Genomic DNA, 16598 nt, shown 5'->3' on the forward strand with positions numbered 1-16598 from the left:
GTTCATCCCTAGTAGATAGCCAAATGGGCTTAAACAAAATCCCTTTATAGATTGGTTCATTTGGCTTTACTGGTCTATCCATATCAGGTGGTCAAAACAAGCTCCCCCAGTTCCAACAGTCTTTTACCAAATGATTCAGTCCACAGACACTGGAGGTACCTAGTGGCACACCCTAGAAACCTAGAATTCTTCAGAAACACCCTTTAGAAAGTTATGTATGAAGCTCACGTGCCTGAACATGAACTTGCTCTTGCTGTCTGTATTCCCGTTCCATATTCCACACTAAGTGCATGGATTCTGGATCCTGGGGGAAGTTGGAATCTTTTCTTTACCCCATCCCCAACCCCTTTTCTCTACCGTCCAGCCTCTTCTAACTACTCAACGTTAATACCCTAAAATAACATGTAACAATCATTGTCACTCATAACCTTTGCTTGTGAGTCATGGCCGGGATCTACTTGCAGGTCCATTTGGGTCCTTCCATCCCCTTGGCCCTGCCAGTGGAAAATTACAGTATTAATGTAAATAGAAACCAGGGACTGGGAGGTGGAGTGGCCTTAGTTGTCAAATCCTCTTTTTGGATGTGCCACTATATTGGGTTGTGACATACTTAGCAGGAAGATTACCTTCTTTAACAACCTCCCCAGTTCATATTTTAGTGATTTATAGACTGGCATCCTTGGAAACTATTTTCACAACTGCTCTGGTAAAGAGCATATTAACAGTATTAAAAGTCTAAAAAAATCTTGAAATCAGAACATTTTAATTTGGGTTTTAATGTTGACCAAAATTGGATCTTTCATAGATTCACAAGCTTTGAATATTCCCCATCGCCAGGCTGAGAATCCTTGATAAGTTTTCAAAGCAGTTGTACATATACAAAAGAAAACAGCACTTACCTCAGTGACATATCCACCTCATTTTGTGTCTTTACCCCCTGGCCAATGAGATGTGCATTGCTAATCTCCTCCCAGGGAGGCCATCTTTATGTTCTTTATCTCCCGTCATGGGTGGGAGTCCTCAAACTACTGTGCCCTTCATTCGATGTTCTTATGAGAAATAATTGAGGAAAAATGTTCTAGGAACTCAAATCCCACTAGACACAGATGAGATCTATCACATGTGTGAATATTTGTTGTGTGTCTTATGTTCTCTGTAGTAGTTTTCCAAGGAAGGAGAAACCCTTCATGGATCCTTCTCAGGGCTTTGCTCCTGTGCGAGCCACATTGATATTTTTTCTGAGGATTCATTGAGAAGCTTTTTGTGGACTGCATTTTAATATTATGTGTAAATTAGTTATTCAGGAAGGTTTATAAACCTTCTAAACTATATATGGTCATAGGACCTCTGTTTCAAGTGATTCTTGGCAGGGGACATCCATAGGTGTGTCAGATTTGTTTTCCTTTCTTAATCGTTTTGTTTATTTTCCTTTTTTTCTCATTTTATCAAAGGTATTTTGGAGCAGATGACTGGAAGCATGGCTTGTAAAATCACTTTCTTAAATACCTTGTGCCTGAGAGAAGATGAAGCAAAAGGGGGATTAAAGTGTGAAAGGCGATCGCCTGACCCAGTATTCTACAGAAGCATGAAGTGAGCCCCCTCCCCATCGGAGCCCTCCCCATCTGCCAACTGAGATAAGAGCTTTATCTATGACAAACTCATCTCATTTGCCAGAGGCCACGTCTACTAGAAGTCTTGTCTACCAGTGTCCTCATCTGTCCTGCCTCGTCTACCGGAGGGCTCCCCTACGAGAGCTCATCTACCAGAGGTATCACCCATCAGAAGGCTCACCTATCAGAGGACTCTTCTACTAGAGGGCTTGTCTACAGAGAAACCATCTACCAGAGGCCATGTCTACCAGAGGCCTTGTCTACCTGAGAACTCACCTACCAGGGAACTCTCCTACCAGAAGGCTAGTCTACCAGAGGGCTCATCTATGAGAAGCCTCATCTATGAGAGGGCTTGTCTACGAGTAGCCTCATTTATGTGGAGCCTCATTCATGAGAGGGCTCACCTATGAGGAGCCTTGTCTATGAGGGGGCTTATCTAATAGAGAGCTTGGTTATAAGAGAACTCATCTATGAGGGCCCTCATCTACTAGAGGGCTCATCTATGAGAGAGCCCACCTAAGGGCTGGTCTATGAGGAGTCTCAACTAGAGTGGACTCATCTATGAGGAGCCTCATCTACATGGAGCCTCATCCACAAGGAGCCTAATCTACAAGAGGGCTAATCTATTAGGAGCATCATCTACGAGAGGGCTTGTCTAGGAGAGAGCTTGGTTGCAGGAGAGAACTCATCTATGAGGGTCCTCATCTACCAGAGGGCTCATTTGTGAGAGAGCTCGTCTAAGAGATGGCTTGTCTATAAGTAGCCTCGACTAGAGAGGGCTCATCTATGAGGAGTCTCATCTATGTGGAGCCTGCTCTATGAGAAAACTCATCTATGAGGGCACTTGTCTATCAGAGGCCTCATCTACCAGAGGCCCCATCTACCAGAGTGCTTGTCTACCAGAAACCTCTTCTATCAGAGGGATCATATACTAGAGAGCTCACCTATCAGAGGACTTGTCAATCAGAGGCCATGTCTACTAGACGCTTCATCCACCAAAGAACTCACCTACCAGAGAACTCACTGTTATGCTTGATCTAAAATGGCGCTGGTGCGCAATGCATTCTGGGAGCGCTCAGAGCCATGATGGATATTTACTTTATGCCGCAGTGAAAAGATGCACACATTTTGCTGAGTGTTAGATTCACAGTGTTGAGAAAAACATGCTTTCCAAACCTGGTATGCGGTCAAGGACATTTCTGCTGGGAAAGCTAACTTTGTTATGGCTTGCTACTGTTCTCCGCGGAGCGTGTTTTTAGAGAAGGGAGGCACTGCGCTTCTTGGGGGGAGCTCTCAATTGACCCAGCTGGCAACCGACGGCTGTTCCTCAACTGCGCAAGTGCAATTTCCAGAAGGTTCGAGAATTGACTCCCCTTTCTGGAGTGTGTATATATGCGGAAGCCCGGAGGTGGTCAGGTGAGACTTCAGCCGGAGAAGGACGCTTACGTCCGGCCCTCCTGTGCGCTGTGGTGCTCTCGGCCTGGCTGTTCCTGGGGTCTTCCAGCCGCTTCTGGACGAGATGAGGAATCCTGTTACGCTCACGGTGATGTATTTCCTTTTGACTTCTTTACTTCTTCTGTGATCTATGTCCATATTATTTTTGTGAGTTATTTCTATGTACTTCTAATTCCTATGAGGAGCCTTGTCTATGAGAGGGTTCATCTATTATGAGCCTCATCTACTTGGAGCCTTCTCCAAGAGAAGCTTCGTCTACCATAGGGCTCATCTATGAGCAGCCTTGTCTATGAAAGGGGTTGTCTACAAGAGAGTGTGGTTACAAAATAACTTGTCTATGAGGATCCTCAACTACCAGAGGGCTTGTCCATGAGAGAGCTTGCATACCAGAGAGTTTATCTATGAGGAGCCTTGTCTACGAGAGGGCCCATCTGTGAGGAGCATCATCTACATGGAGTCTAGTCTATGAGAGAGCGTGGTACAAGAGGACTCATCTATGAGGGGCCTCGCCCATGACGGCTTCATCCGCTAGTAGATTATTTACCAAAAGGTTTTGCTCTGTGGCAGATCTAGCGAACAAAGGCTTTCTCAAGGAGACGTCTATTTTCATACATTGTCACCAGATAACATGGTCAGTTAGGGAGCCAACCCCACAAGGCAGCCTGGCATCAATGGACTGAGAGGCATTCAAACGGATACCGCCTCCACATATTCATCTGAATACGATGAATGGGGTGAGTGTAGAATGCCAAAGGAACTATGTGCTGGTGGAATAACCCTCTAGGTATTTTCTTTTTACCTGGTCTCTGCCTCCCCTGTAAACGCTATTAACAGGCTGGCTTGTCTCTACCGCATGCCCCCATTAAATTCAGGTGCTCTTGCAAATGGTTATTCTCTAAACAAACATCAATACCACAACTGAGATTTACAATTTAATGTATGCTGTATCGTTGGTCAGTTGCCTCTTTAAAAAAACAGTAAAGAACCCTTTTAATCAGAAACGCTGCTACTTTTAACACTCTCCATCAATTAAAAATCAAAATTAGAAGTGATGAAAGAAAATCGAGAAAAGAACCAAAAAACTACACGATGAACATCTTAAATGTCTGTGGGAATATTGCAAGATGGGAATTAAGGAAAAAGTATTTCAATAAAACCAGCCACCCCCTATAGGCGACCCTCTATAAGCTGTTGCCTCAAATTACAGACCTACTTTCTTGAAACAATGTCGAAGATGCACAAGGGCATAACATTGCAACTCAATGATCTCTCAAAAAGGTCATGGCTTCCTCAGAAATCTTCTCACAGTACGGCTAAGTACAAGATGCGCAGAGCTTCTTCTGCCATGTTTCGAGGCACCCCACAGATTATGAAACCAACTTCATTCCCGGGGAAACCCATGCCCTTCCAGAAAATGCCCATTAGCTCTACTTCTTGCAGAAAATGTCAACCAATCATTTTAATAGGGGGCTGTGCCTGAAGCAATCAAAAATACTTGGTTCGCCCCACTTTTATCACTTGCAGATCATCTTTCATAATTATAAGCCTATGTAAAAAGCACAGTATATGAGGACAACCTGGTCAAAGTTGCGATGTCCAGCTTCAATCTCCTCGACAGGATTTCAAGCTTCATAGTGACTTTTAGACCAGCTTGAGACCTAATAGAGAGGCAGCGGCAGCAGGACTGGATGCCCAGGCAATCTACTCCAGCTCCTGGATGTGGATGGTGTAAGAATGATGGCGCTACTGCAGCTCCCTCTGCCATGTTCGACCAGGTTCAGTGATATAGTGGCCATAACTGACTTGGTTAATACATGGATTGAGTCCTTTCTTGGGGGCAGATCTTCCTACATGAACATGGATTCTTTTGAACCCTTTTCCTCCATGGGTGAAGACCTCTGGGGCGTGTTTGCCCCCAGTTTTGTTTAAAATATACATGATGGGCTTAAAAATAAAAATCTACATGATTTCTCTCCAGAACTCTCTGGCCAGGTAAGGCATATCGTTCCTGAACTATCCAGAAGAGAAACAAATCCGGTTCACCCTTCTGCGGACCTATCCAGTTGTCTTTGCCTATTGAAAACTGGATGGAAATATACCCAAAACCGGATTCCTCATACTGGAACCTCAGCCACTTCAAAAGAGGAAAAACGAGGCTTGAAAGCATGCTCCCTATTGGGCTCTTGGAAGCAGGCATGATCGCTTAGTCCTGTTTGGCTCAACTCTAGAGGCATTAGTAAATTCAGTAAAGGTAGTAGTACATTCTTTTTTAAAAATTTTATAAATTTTTTATTTAAGATTTTACTACAACAAGGGAACATCAATCACAAAGCCAATACAAAGCAAAAGTGGCGAATCACAACACAAGAAACAGCATGTAGAAAAGAAAAAAAAAAAAACCCACATCCCTACAAAATATCCATTCCATTTGCCAATACAGGGTTACATACAGTTATTCGCTAATATAGTTCTAGGAATGCATCCCACACCTTAGCATGCACCCGCAGTTTCCCCAAACGCTTATACATCCCCTTCTCAATATTTGCCAGCGAAATCATTTCATCAATCCAGCCATCTGCAATTGGCAGAATCCGGGATTTCCAGCTTCTCAAGATTGGCTTCTTGGACACCGACGCTCCTCTGAACAAAAATGTTTTCTTAGACACAGAAAGATCTTCAAGCAACTCACCAGAGCCCAGAACCATTGTTTTAAAATTCAAATCAATGTTGCAGTCCAGGACCCGCAAACACACATTGCAAACCTCATTCCAAAAGCCCCGTATCCTGACACAATCCCAGAGCATATGTTCAAGAGTTCCAACATCCAAACCACAACACCAACACACATCTGAATCAGACAAGCCCCTCCTTCTGAGCCTCTCCGGACACCAAAACACTCTGTTAAGAACCTTAATTTGCCTAGATCGCTCACACAAATTAACCGAACAAAGTTGCACATTCGCACACATCTCATTCCACACATCAATGGTGATCTCACTACCCAATCTTCTTCTCCACTCATCCACCAATCCAGTATTATCTTTGTAGCTTGCAACCATACGGCGATAAATCTTGCTCGCCACAGACTGACAATCCACGGCCATATTTTCCAAGACCTCAAAGTCACTCACCACAATTTCACCAATGCATCTTTTCAATTTCCTGTAGTCCACAACAGACACATTCTCAATATTAAACTCAGTACATAGCATATCAAAATCAATCCATTTCCCACCTCTAAAAATATCCTTAATCCAGTGGACACCGCCAATAAACCACTCCGGCCAAAAAATAGGCTTGCCAGCCTCAGTAATTGATTTATTAAACCAAAATCGAAGCAGCAGGTGACGTCTGAGCAAATGAACCGCACATGTCATGAACGCCCTTCCATACTTCCCGCAGAAAACCAGACAAAGGATGTGTCCCACCGCGTTTGCTAACTGACGTAAGTATCGCACGAGGTGCAAGAGGACTCAAAGTACTCGCTTCCGCCACAGCCCAAGCACCCGGAGACACATCCAAAAAAGGAAGCAAAAACTGACACGAGAAGGCAAGATGATATGCCCTGAAATTAGGGACCCCAAGTCCCCCTCTGTCAGCAGGAAGCTGCAGCTTACACAACTTAAGCACAGGAGGTTTCCCATCCCAAAGGAAGGTTTGCATAGATACATCAATCATTTTCCAATAACTTGTGCCAATTTTCATAGGGAGCATACTCAAGATATAGTTTATTTTGGGGGCCGCCACCATCTTCAAGGCGTTCACCTTGCCCCACAATGACAAACGTAAAACCGACCATCTCAGCGTAGGCGATTTCAGTTCACGACAGGCCTCCCCCAAATTCGCTTCCACCATATCATTCACTATCGGAGTTAACCAAATTCCCAGATATTTCTTTTTGTGAGCGCACCATTGAAAACCAAATCCAGTCACCACGGATTTAATACAACTCCTAGTGATAGGCAAAGCCTCTGACTTCGACCAGTTAATCAGATAGCCAGACGCGACATGGAACTTGTCCAAAACAGCCATCAATGAAGGTAAAGATATTTCCAAATTCCTTAAAACCAATAGAAGGTCATCCGCATAAAACCAAGTTTTTTGTTCAACTCCATTAAAAGGTACACCCTCCAAGGTCAAATCATTCCGCAGAGCAATTGCCAGGGGCTCAATAGCCAACACAAACAGCAAGGGCGAAAGCGGACACCCTTGCCTGGTGCCGCGCCATAATGCAAAGGTTCCAGACAACAAGCCGTTCGTCTTAACATTAGCTGTAGGGCGAGCATACAAAAGTGAGACCCATGAAATAAAATCATCACCCAAATTCATCGCCCTCATCACAGCAAACATATATTGCCAATTAATACGATCAAAAGCCTTCTCGGCGTCCAAGGAAAACACAGCCACATCATCACCATCCAAATCATGGGCCCTAGACATGGTCAACAAGAGATTCCGAATATTGCTAGAAGCCCTACGATTTTTAATAAAACCAGATTGATCTGAGTGGACAAGTTTCTGAATCAAGTCCTCAATGCGCAACGCAAGAATCTTGGCCAAAATTTTGTTATCGGTATTTATTAGACTTATTGGTCGGTAACTGGAAGGCAGAACACAATCCTTTCCCTTCTTAAGGAACACAGAAATGGTGGCATGATTCGTAGACTCTAGCAGAACCCCCTCCTCCCTGGACTCAACATACATATCTCTCAGAAGGCCCAGCACCGACTCCGGAAGAACTTTATAGAACTCCGCCGGCAGGCCATCAGGACCTGGTGTTTTCCCAGAGTTCAAACTTGCAATAGCAATCCTAATTTCATCTACATCAACCGACCGACTCAAACCATTCATGTCAGCATCAGAGATTTTTGGAATGGTCAAACTATCCAAGAAGCCAGCACCACTGCCAGTAATTCCCACCTCATTCTCGTACAACTTCATGTAAAAATCTTTGAAGGTTGCATTAATCTTGCAAGGATCAAAAGTGACCAACCCATCTGTCCCCTTTATGGAATTAATGGCACTCTCCGAAATCTGTTGCCTCAATCTGTAGGCGAGCCACCTGTCACACTTTTCGCCTTTCTCAAAATATGCACTTCTGACACTGTATAAATCCTTTTCAGCTCTTGCATCCAAAACATCATTCAACTTTTTTTTCAATCTCTTCAGCTCCATTCGTTTTTCAATATCATTTGGATCACGAACCAGAACACCCATCACCTCCGCAATACGGGTTTCATGTTCCATCTGTACTTTAGACAGCCTTTTTCTCCTACGACAGGATAAACCCAAAGCAATGCCCCTCATAGTACATTTGAATGCCTCCCAAATAACCTTCTTACTAATAACATTAGAAGAATTCTCACTCACGAAACAGTCAGCCTCTGTTCGAATCTTCTCTAAAATAGACTCATCCTGTAATATAGAAGTGTTCGTCTTCCATTGAAAAGTCTTACAACGTATAAAATTCAAAGACAGATCCAAAAAAATAGGCGCATGATCGGTGATCGCTACACAACCAATTCGACTAGACAGAAGATTGGTAGTCGCATCACCAGCAGTAAAAAACATATCAATTCTTGAATAAGTGTCATGTGCTCCAGAATAGAACGTATATTCTTTGGTGTCCGGGTGTTGCAACCTCCAGCAATCTTTCAGATCAAAATCCCCAAGCAGAGACTTAAAAGAGCCGAAATGCCCATCCCTCCGCTGTACAACAGAGTGTCCAGTGCTATCCATGGACGGATTAACCACCAGATTGAAGTCCCCATCCACCACAACATTATCAGAATTCAAATCAAGTATCATCTGTGACACTTCTCCAAAAAAGGATCCATTGTCCACCGAAGGAGCATAAACATTACACAAGACATATAGTGTACCTTGTAGGTCCACCAGGACAGCCACCGCCCGGCCTTCCCGATCACAAGTGGTCTTCAGAACCTTGACAGGAGCGTCCTTCCGTAAAAGAATAGCCACCCCCTTAGACCTAGAGGGAATAACAAGAAACAACAACCTCCCCCAGCCACCTTTTGCGCAACACACCAACATCCTCCAACAAAAGATGCGTTTCCTGTAAAAAATAAACATCACACACCATATCTCTCAAGCTGTTCATAATCTTCTGACGTTTATGTGGATTATTCAGTCCATTAACATTCCATGAGGAAACCCTAAGCTGCGAGCCCCCAGGAACAGACATGATAGGAAATACTGTAGGTCTACAAAAACTAAAAGTAAAAAAAAAAAAAACAACAAAAACAAAAACAGAAAAGAACCGAAACAATCCCAAACCCCCTGCAACAGAATAAGGACGCCAATGCTGAAGAAGCACAGGAGACCAACCCAATATCCCGGCCCCCCTCCCATATCCAAGGAAATTACAACCCACTGAATCAGATAATGAGTAAAAAAAAACAAGTCAGAGCCAAAAAAAAAACAACCCCAACTCCCTAAGTGGCATCTAAGAACTCATTCCCACCCGAATGTAAAGTATTAAACCGTCAGTAACAGCAACGCAGGTGGGGGGGCAAAGTGAACACTGCTACACCCCAATTTTCCATTAACACAGTACCAACGCTGCAACCAACAATCTAAAATAGAAGAAGTCCCAAAAAAGAACACGGCTACAAAATGTGAGGCACCTATGGCTGAAAAGACACAACATGAGTGTAGAAATCTATTCAGACAGCACAAAGCTAATTATATGACTAGCTAAAGCATGGTGAGCGCCCACAATCACATGCATCACACCCACTCCAGATGTGAAAAGGCAGTCCCAACTGGACTCCACAAGGCGTTCCACACATTTAGTACACGTAGGAAATATAAGGCTAATGCATGTAGCACTGCGATAGAAAACAGTACTTTATCTCGCCTCATAGACACATTGAATTCAGTACACTATCCTTTCAAAGACCACAGGCATGTTTCCAAAGTCAAGCCACCGTGGATGAAGTCACTTAGCAGCTGGTTGAACGAGTGTACCATATACCCAAGAGAAAGGCAAATGACTCCCAAAGGAGTAAGCAGGAAACCAATATATCCACCCCTGATCTTAAGAGCACTTGAGTGTCAGGTGGACAGGAAAAAACGAGTCCAACAGTATTTATAGATGACAAAGGGCATTAAGGCACCATGCATAACACCTCTTAAAATGCACTGAGCAGTCACATAAGCACGAAAGAAATGGCTGTGATCAATTACTATCTCGTGTTGCCATGTCAGATTCACACTTGGTAGGTGCTAAACTTGGCCACTGCCACATCTTCTTGGCATCAAGCAAAACACGACTTAATGCCTACAGGCCCTTCTGAACACGCCAATGACATGCCCACATCACCCACATTTTGCAAAATATGCATTGATTCCCGTTTGAACTCCAACATTGGTCCACAATGCCTTGTATGGCCGAGCCCAGTCGATACTACAGAGATAAAATCAATTGCACTCTCCCAGTAGAAACCTTTGCTTTCAACATAACTACTGGTCGGTGTGTCATGCTTCAAATGGTCTACGTCTATGGGTTGCTCTTTCAGGTTTTAGCTGCCAGACTTTGGAATTCTGTCCCAGGGGATGAACGCAGCATCAACAAACTGTTGCCTTTTTAGGAAAAGGATCAAAAATGTCCTTTCTGAGGTTCCTTCCTTTATTGGTGTGTTTGTACTGGGATGCCTGTTGCGCCATAGCGATATATAATTGACAGACAAAAAAAAATGAAAATAACAATAAATATTTACATATGCATTCACAGATCACCCGGCAGGATTCACCAGCTCCCTACCTGCATGCAGATACCTAATTGGGCATATCCCTAAACCAGCCAAGGATAATTCAAGATGTTGGAAGAAATAGTTCTCATGTTTTAAAACAACATAGCAATTATTCTTTGAAGCGTCTTGGACGCCTCGTGCCTTTAGCATCCTTTAAAGAGAAGGCATTTTGCTGATTTACTGACACGTGCTTCTCCACCTTTTGCTTTTAGCAGAATATGAAAAATGTGATTGTGAATGCCATTTAGCCCATTGGCAGAAGGAGATACCAGGGGAGTATGCGCTGCACTGTGTTTTTGCATTACATTGGTCTAAATGAGTGAAACGTTACATAACATTACTTACTGTACAGGATGTACTTGCTACTGGCTACAAGATGTTAAGTTGCCACTATATAGAACTATGTTCTGACCTGTAAAGTACAGTGTAGATATACTGTGTATATGGGATCCACTTAGTGCCTTGTTTGGAATCACACATGCAAATAGATACATGGAATAAGATTAGGAGGGCAGTGGCTTTGCTCTTTGTATGTGGGAGGGTTTCCATTTTTCTGAGAATTAAAAACTAGCTTGTTTATGTAATTGTTTTGTAATTGACACTTGATCCATCAACATATATTTGCACACATACTTTCTACATATGATCATATAGCTTGTACTCACACCCTCAATCGATCATAGGGCATGCTTTCCCAAAACTTTTCGCTTGTAATTTTAACAGGAAAAGCTGCTTGTGACCTTTCACAAATCCAAGCCAAGTTGTAGCATCTCATTTGACTAGGTGTTCAGTTATTGCAGTGTCCACCATTTTGAAAGTTCATATGAACAATAATGGGGTATTTGCTGGGCTGGAGGGACAGCATAGGTAGGATTCAGTTCACAAGGAAGCATCAAGTTGTGCATGCCTGGAGCCCACATAGTATGTGTCTTGGGAGCTGCCCTAAAAACGTGGGGTTCAAGTGATAACATCAAGTGTGGGCCTTGATGTTGGAGGATGGCAGGGAAGCAGTGGAAGCCGGCCTTGAGAATGGGGGGTGATGGGATGGCAATGGGTGCAGGCTTGATGCTAGAGGATGACACTGGCAACAGGTATTAGGACAGGTCAGTGAATAACACTTGCAGTGAGCCACAAGACTACATGATGGCGGCACTGCACACAAGCTTTAAGACGCAAAGGGAGCAGTATGGCAATATGTGATTATTGAGACTGGATGACGACACAAAATAAATGGGAGAAGGGGTCCAGGCTGAAGGATAGCAGGATGTGAAGTCTTACTTGAGGCTGGAACGTGGCGTGATGGTACAAGCTGCGGCCTCCTCACCTGTAAAGCACCACAGTGTCAGAAAGAGAGCCAACTAGAAGATCTGGATAGGAGTTGCCATCGATATCCAGGCCTCCAGCAATCGAGTAGCCAAAGGTCTTCACGCCAACGCCAACGCCGTCCAGTACCTGCATAGGGGTGTCAAAGCAAAGAAGAAGATTGTTGTCACCTGGTAGACAGACAAGGCCCATACAAAAGCTTTGACATATTTCACTGCTCCTTCGAGAAGTCAATGCACTCAAATACGAGGGGTAGCGGAAGTGACATTGTGCGCCTGAGGAGGCTGGGCTGGATTTACCCCGGCTCGATTATTTGTTATGCTGATACAGAATGTTACAGATGAACTCTCTTCTTGTGCTCCTTTTGTGCTATGAAAATGGGTGTCTGAATTTGTGTGCCTGAGTCTGCTGGACACAAATGCAAAGCCAAATGTATCACCTATAGCTTGGGTTCTGGTTTCACTCTGCCTGTACGTGATATGCTATTTGAATAATAACCATGTTTATTCAGACTGAGAGCCTCATCATGAGCTGGGCTGTAGCCCTTAAATGCGGCAATAACGGTATTACCGCCGCATTTAAGGCCTGTCCTTATCACAATTTGGGCGCTAAATGGGCTGTTTACCGCCAGCTTTTTTCTGGAGGTAAAAATCCTGTTTAGTGCTCTGTTTTTGGCTGTATTACCGCCGGATGTATTAGCGCCGAAAATGCCCCATTGAATACAATGGACCCAATGGGGAATGGGGATTTACCGTTAGCGGCCAACTTGTGATCCGGGGGTAATACCTCCGGACCAGTGGGCACTAACGATATTACAGTTGGGTGATATTACAGGCCAGATACCGTCCAACTCGTGATGAGGCCCAGTTCCTTTCTATGAATTGCTAATTAATAATTAGTCTCTGGAAGATAGATCAGGAGCAACGTGCTTGCCTTGGAAGCAAGACGACACAGAGCAACACAGGTTCGATCCCCGGGTCCGCGCTTAGAAACCTCTGGGTATTAAGCGCGTTAAAAATAACCTATCACATCGTAATTTTGTACATATCTATGGTATTACCGTATGTTGCATGTTTATCCTTGGGAGATGCAGAAAATAAATGTTGCTAAACAGCTGCCACCACTGACCACCCCGGGAGGAAGTTAATTGCCATGACAACATTTATTTCCTTTAGAATTATTAAATAAGACGGCTTTGCCAAGGTTTCCAACTATTAGACTGGTCAGACATGACTGCATTTTTTTTTAGAATTGCGGCCTCCTGCAATGAAAACATTTAAGTATACACGTTTTCGCAACAAAAAGGTTAAGATGATGGATGCTAAAGAACAGCTTTCTGATCTTGTAAGTCTTTATGATCAGTTATTAATGACAACAATGGATTTAGTTGCCCCACTTACAACAAAGCACATCTTGAGTGCAAAGAAAAGCATGAGCTGGTAGACCCTGTATCTGTGTATCCCTAAAACCAAAGTATGGGCAGCAGAGGAAAAGAAGAGCTAACCACCTCCCTACAAACAAACACAGTACAGTCCATGCTCCCAGGCTGTACAATGGCAGTTATTGAATCCCAAAAGATGTTCTTTAATGCAGAAAACTCCATCAGAGCACTTTTCAGAGTCCTCTCGGAGTCCAGTAAACCCAACAGTGCACCCGACACCCTTCACCATCAAAGGAGTGGCGTTACGACCTTCAGCAATTCTTTGCATGGAAGGTTGAGGATATTTGCAGCAATATATCATCACTTACGCTTAGGGATCTTGAAGGCTCCACAGCTGGTCCTGTCAGGATTCATCATGACATGGCCACCAGATACCTGCCTTTTCTTTTTACACAGTCCTAGTGACAACTACTCTGTAGTGTCAACTCTTAACCTCGCCTCTGGTCCGGGAGAGCCATTCCCATCCATGATGATTAACTCACACTTGGACGGTCCAGCTCCTCGGATTTCAGGAACTCTTCATTTGTCGCTGGAGGGAGGATTCATCCCGGACTCCTTAAAGCTTGGGTTACACCACTACTGCAAAAGGCTCCTCTGATCATGCCCTCTGCGTCAGTTATAGGCCAATGTCCAACTGCCCCTTTCTGCTGAAATTCTTGTATAAAGTGCCATCTACTTAGCTACTGGCGCATATCGAGGACACCAGGCTCCCGGGAGACTGTGGATAAGGCTTTAGGTCCAATCAGCCACCAACTCTGCCTTTTTGGATGTTGGGGAGAATGTATAACTAATGGAAGCAGATGGGTCCGCTACACTGATGATGCTGGACTTAACTGCAGCATTTGACATGATCGACCATCAGATCTTGTAGGACAGCCTTGACTGAAATCTAAAGCGTGACAGCACTGCCTATACATGGTTCCACTCTTTTCCCCATAGTAGTTTTTTCTGTCATTCTGGAGAACTAGGAGTCTAACTCCACCGCCTTGAACGGTGCTGTCCCAAAGGGCTCTTGCCTCTCGCCTAACCTGTTCAATGTCTCTGTCAAGACGCTCCATTACCTACTAGCACAGGAGGGGGTATCTTTCCACAGTTATGCAGCTGGCACCCAGATCCTACTGAGAATGGCTGGCACGCCCGCAGACAACACGGAGTACATTCGAGTGCGGTTTAACATTATGGAGACATGGATGAGAGACAATTGCCTGAGCTTGAATCAAACTAGAACTGTGTTTCTCTGCCTTCCCATCAACTATTCAAAGGCCGAGATTCTGTATCCACCTATTCCCATCTCCGACATCAAGATTGATCGAGTGGGCAACGTTAAGTCCCTTAGAGCGGTGTTGACGGCAATTGCCAATGTCATCTAAATCCAGGGCCAAAGTGACTTTGCCTCCTCCTATCTGATGCTTTTTATGATCTGAGAGCTGTGCATTGATTGGCACGACGCTAGATTATGGAAACCTGCTTTTACTGGGTGCAAGTAAGAGCATCCTTCGGGATCGCCAGGTACTTCTTAACACCGCAGCTAGAGTTGCGACGAACACACCAAGGCGTTCCAACATCTTGCCAGTCATCAAAAACCTCAAGTGGCTCCCAGCTCATGCTAGGGTGAATTTCAAGGCCTTACACTAACACATAACTTTCTAGGTGGTCAAGCACCCGCTCATCTAAAAGAAAAGATCTCCTGGCATACACTCAGCTGAAACCTTTAGTCTGCAAATTAACTCCTCCATTTCTTTCCTTCATTTAAACGGGGGGAGAAACATGTGTCGTTCATTCCAGGTTAATACGGCGGGACTCTGAACTCCTTACAGATTGAGATGCGCAGGATTGCTAAATTACAGATCTTTTGGAGAGAAAAAACGATTTCAATATTCTTCTTTTGATCTGGTGCTTTTTCGCCTCCTTTTTGTATTTCAAGCCTGTTCGGTCACTAGCACAAAACAAAGGGTGAGTCAATGAAATCACAGTAACTACCACCGTACCCCACTTTTAGCCTCACGTTCCTGGTCGAGTCATCATATGTAAGGTAGAGCTTAACATGTCCAGTTACTGCCATAATATACCAACTGCAACCCCAAATCACCAGTAATGCCACAGCATGCCAAGTGTGGCCTTACATGCTATGGACTGCCATTGTAGGCAAGGTAAGGCTCCCTGTGGGAGCTCTAGACCCACATGTGAAGGCACTGCCATCATATGACAAGTGCAGTCTTAAAAGACGAGTACTGTTACCTTATGCAATTATGCACCTCATAAAGCGGTGTAGTAATCGTATGTCAGGTACAGCCCCACATAACGCGGTGTAGTAATCGTATGCAATTATGCACCTCATAAAGCGGTGTAGTAATCGTATGCAATTATGCACCTCATAAAGGGGTGTAGTAATCGAATGTCAGGTACAGCCCCACATAACGCGGTGTAGTAATCGTATGCAATTATGCACCTCATAAAGCGGTGTAGTAATCGTATGCAATTATGCACCTCATAAAGGGGTGTAGTAATCGAATGTCAGGTACAGCCCCACATAACGCGGTGTAGTAATCGTATGCAATTATGCACCTCATAAAGCGGTGTAGTAATCGTATGCAATTATGCACCTCATAAAGGGGTGTAGTAATCGAATGTCAGGTACAGCCCCACATAACGCGGTGTAGTAATCGTATGCAATTATGCACCTCATAAAGCGGTGTAGTAATCGTATGCAATTATGCACCTCATAAAGGGGTGTAGTAATCGAATGTCAGGTACAGCCCCACATAACGCGGTGTAGTAATCGTATGCAATTATGCACCTCATAAAGCGGTGTAGTAATCGTATGCAATTATGCACCTCATAAAGGGGTGTAGTAATCGTATGTCAGGTACAGCCCCACATAACGCGGTATTCCATCTTACGCCAGTCACAGCTTCATATTGCTCGTCATACTGTGTGCTGCTATCATATATCAAATGAAGGCTCAACTATGCCATTACTGCTATCTTATGCCAAAGT

The 16598-nt window shown here is 44.1% G+C and overlaps 1 protein-coding gene across 4 annotated transcripts in view; it reads right to left on the reverse strand.

Annotated features, from left to right (window-relative positions):
• Positions 1 to 16598, reverse strand: part of ITGA7 (integrin subunit alpha 7) — a 438414-nt gene that overhangs the window by 140988 nt on the left and 280828 nt on the right. For all 4 annotated transcript variants that reach the window (XM_069653721.1, XM_069653720.1, XM_069653723.1 and 1 more), the window contains one exon: positions 12162 to 12289. In XM_069653721.1, coding sequence (XP_069509822.1) covers positions 12162 to 12289 — 128 coding nt within the window. The remainder of the gene's footprint in view (positions 1 to 12161; positions 12290 to 16598) is intronic.

The sequence above is a fragment of the Ambystoma mexicanum genome, chromosome 3q, assembly GCF_040938575.1.
Source record: "Ambystoma mexicanum isolate Mex_15411 chromosome 3q, UKY_AmexF1_1, whole genome shotgun sequence".
Lineage (NCBI taxonomy): Eukaryota > Metazoa > Chordata > Amphibia > Caudata > Ambystomatidae > Ambystoma > Ambystoma mexicanum.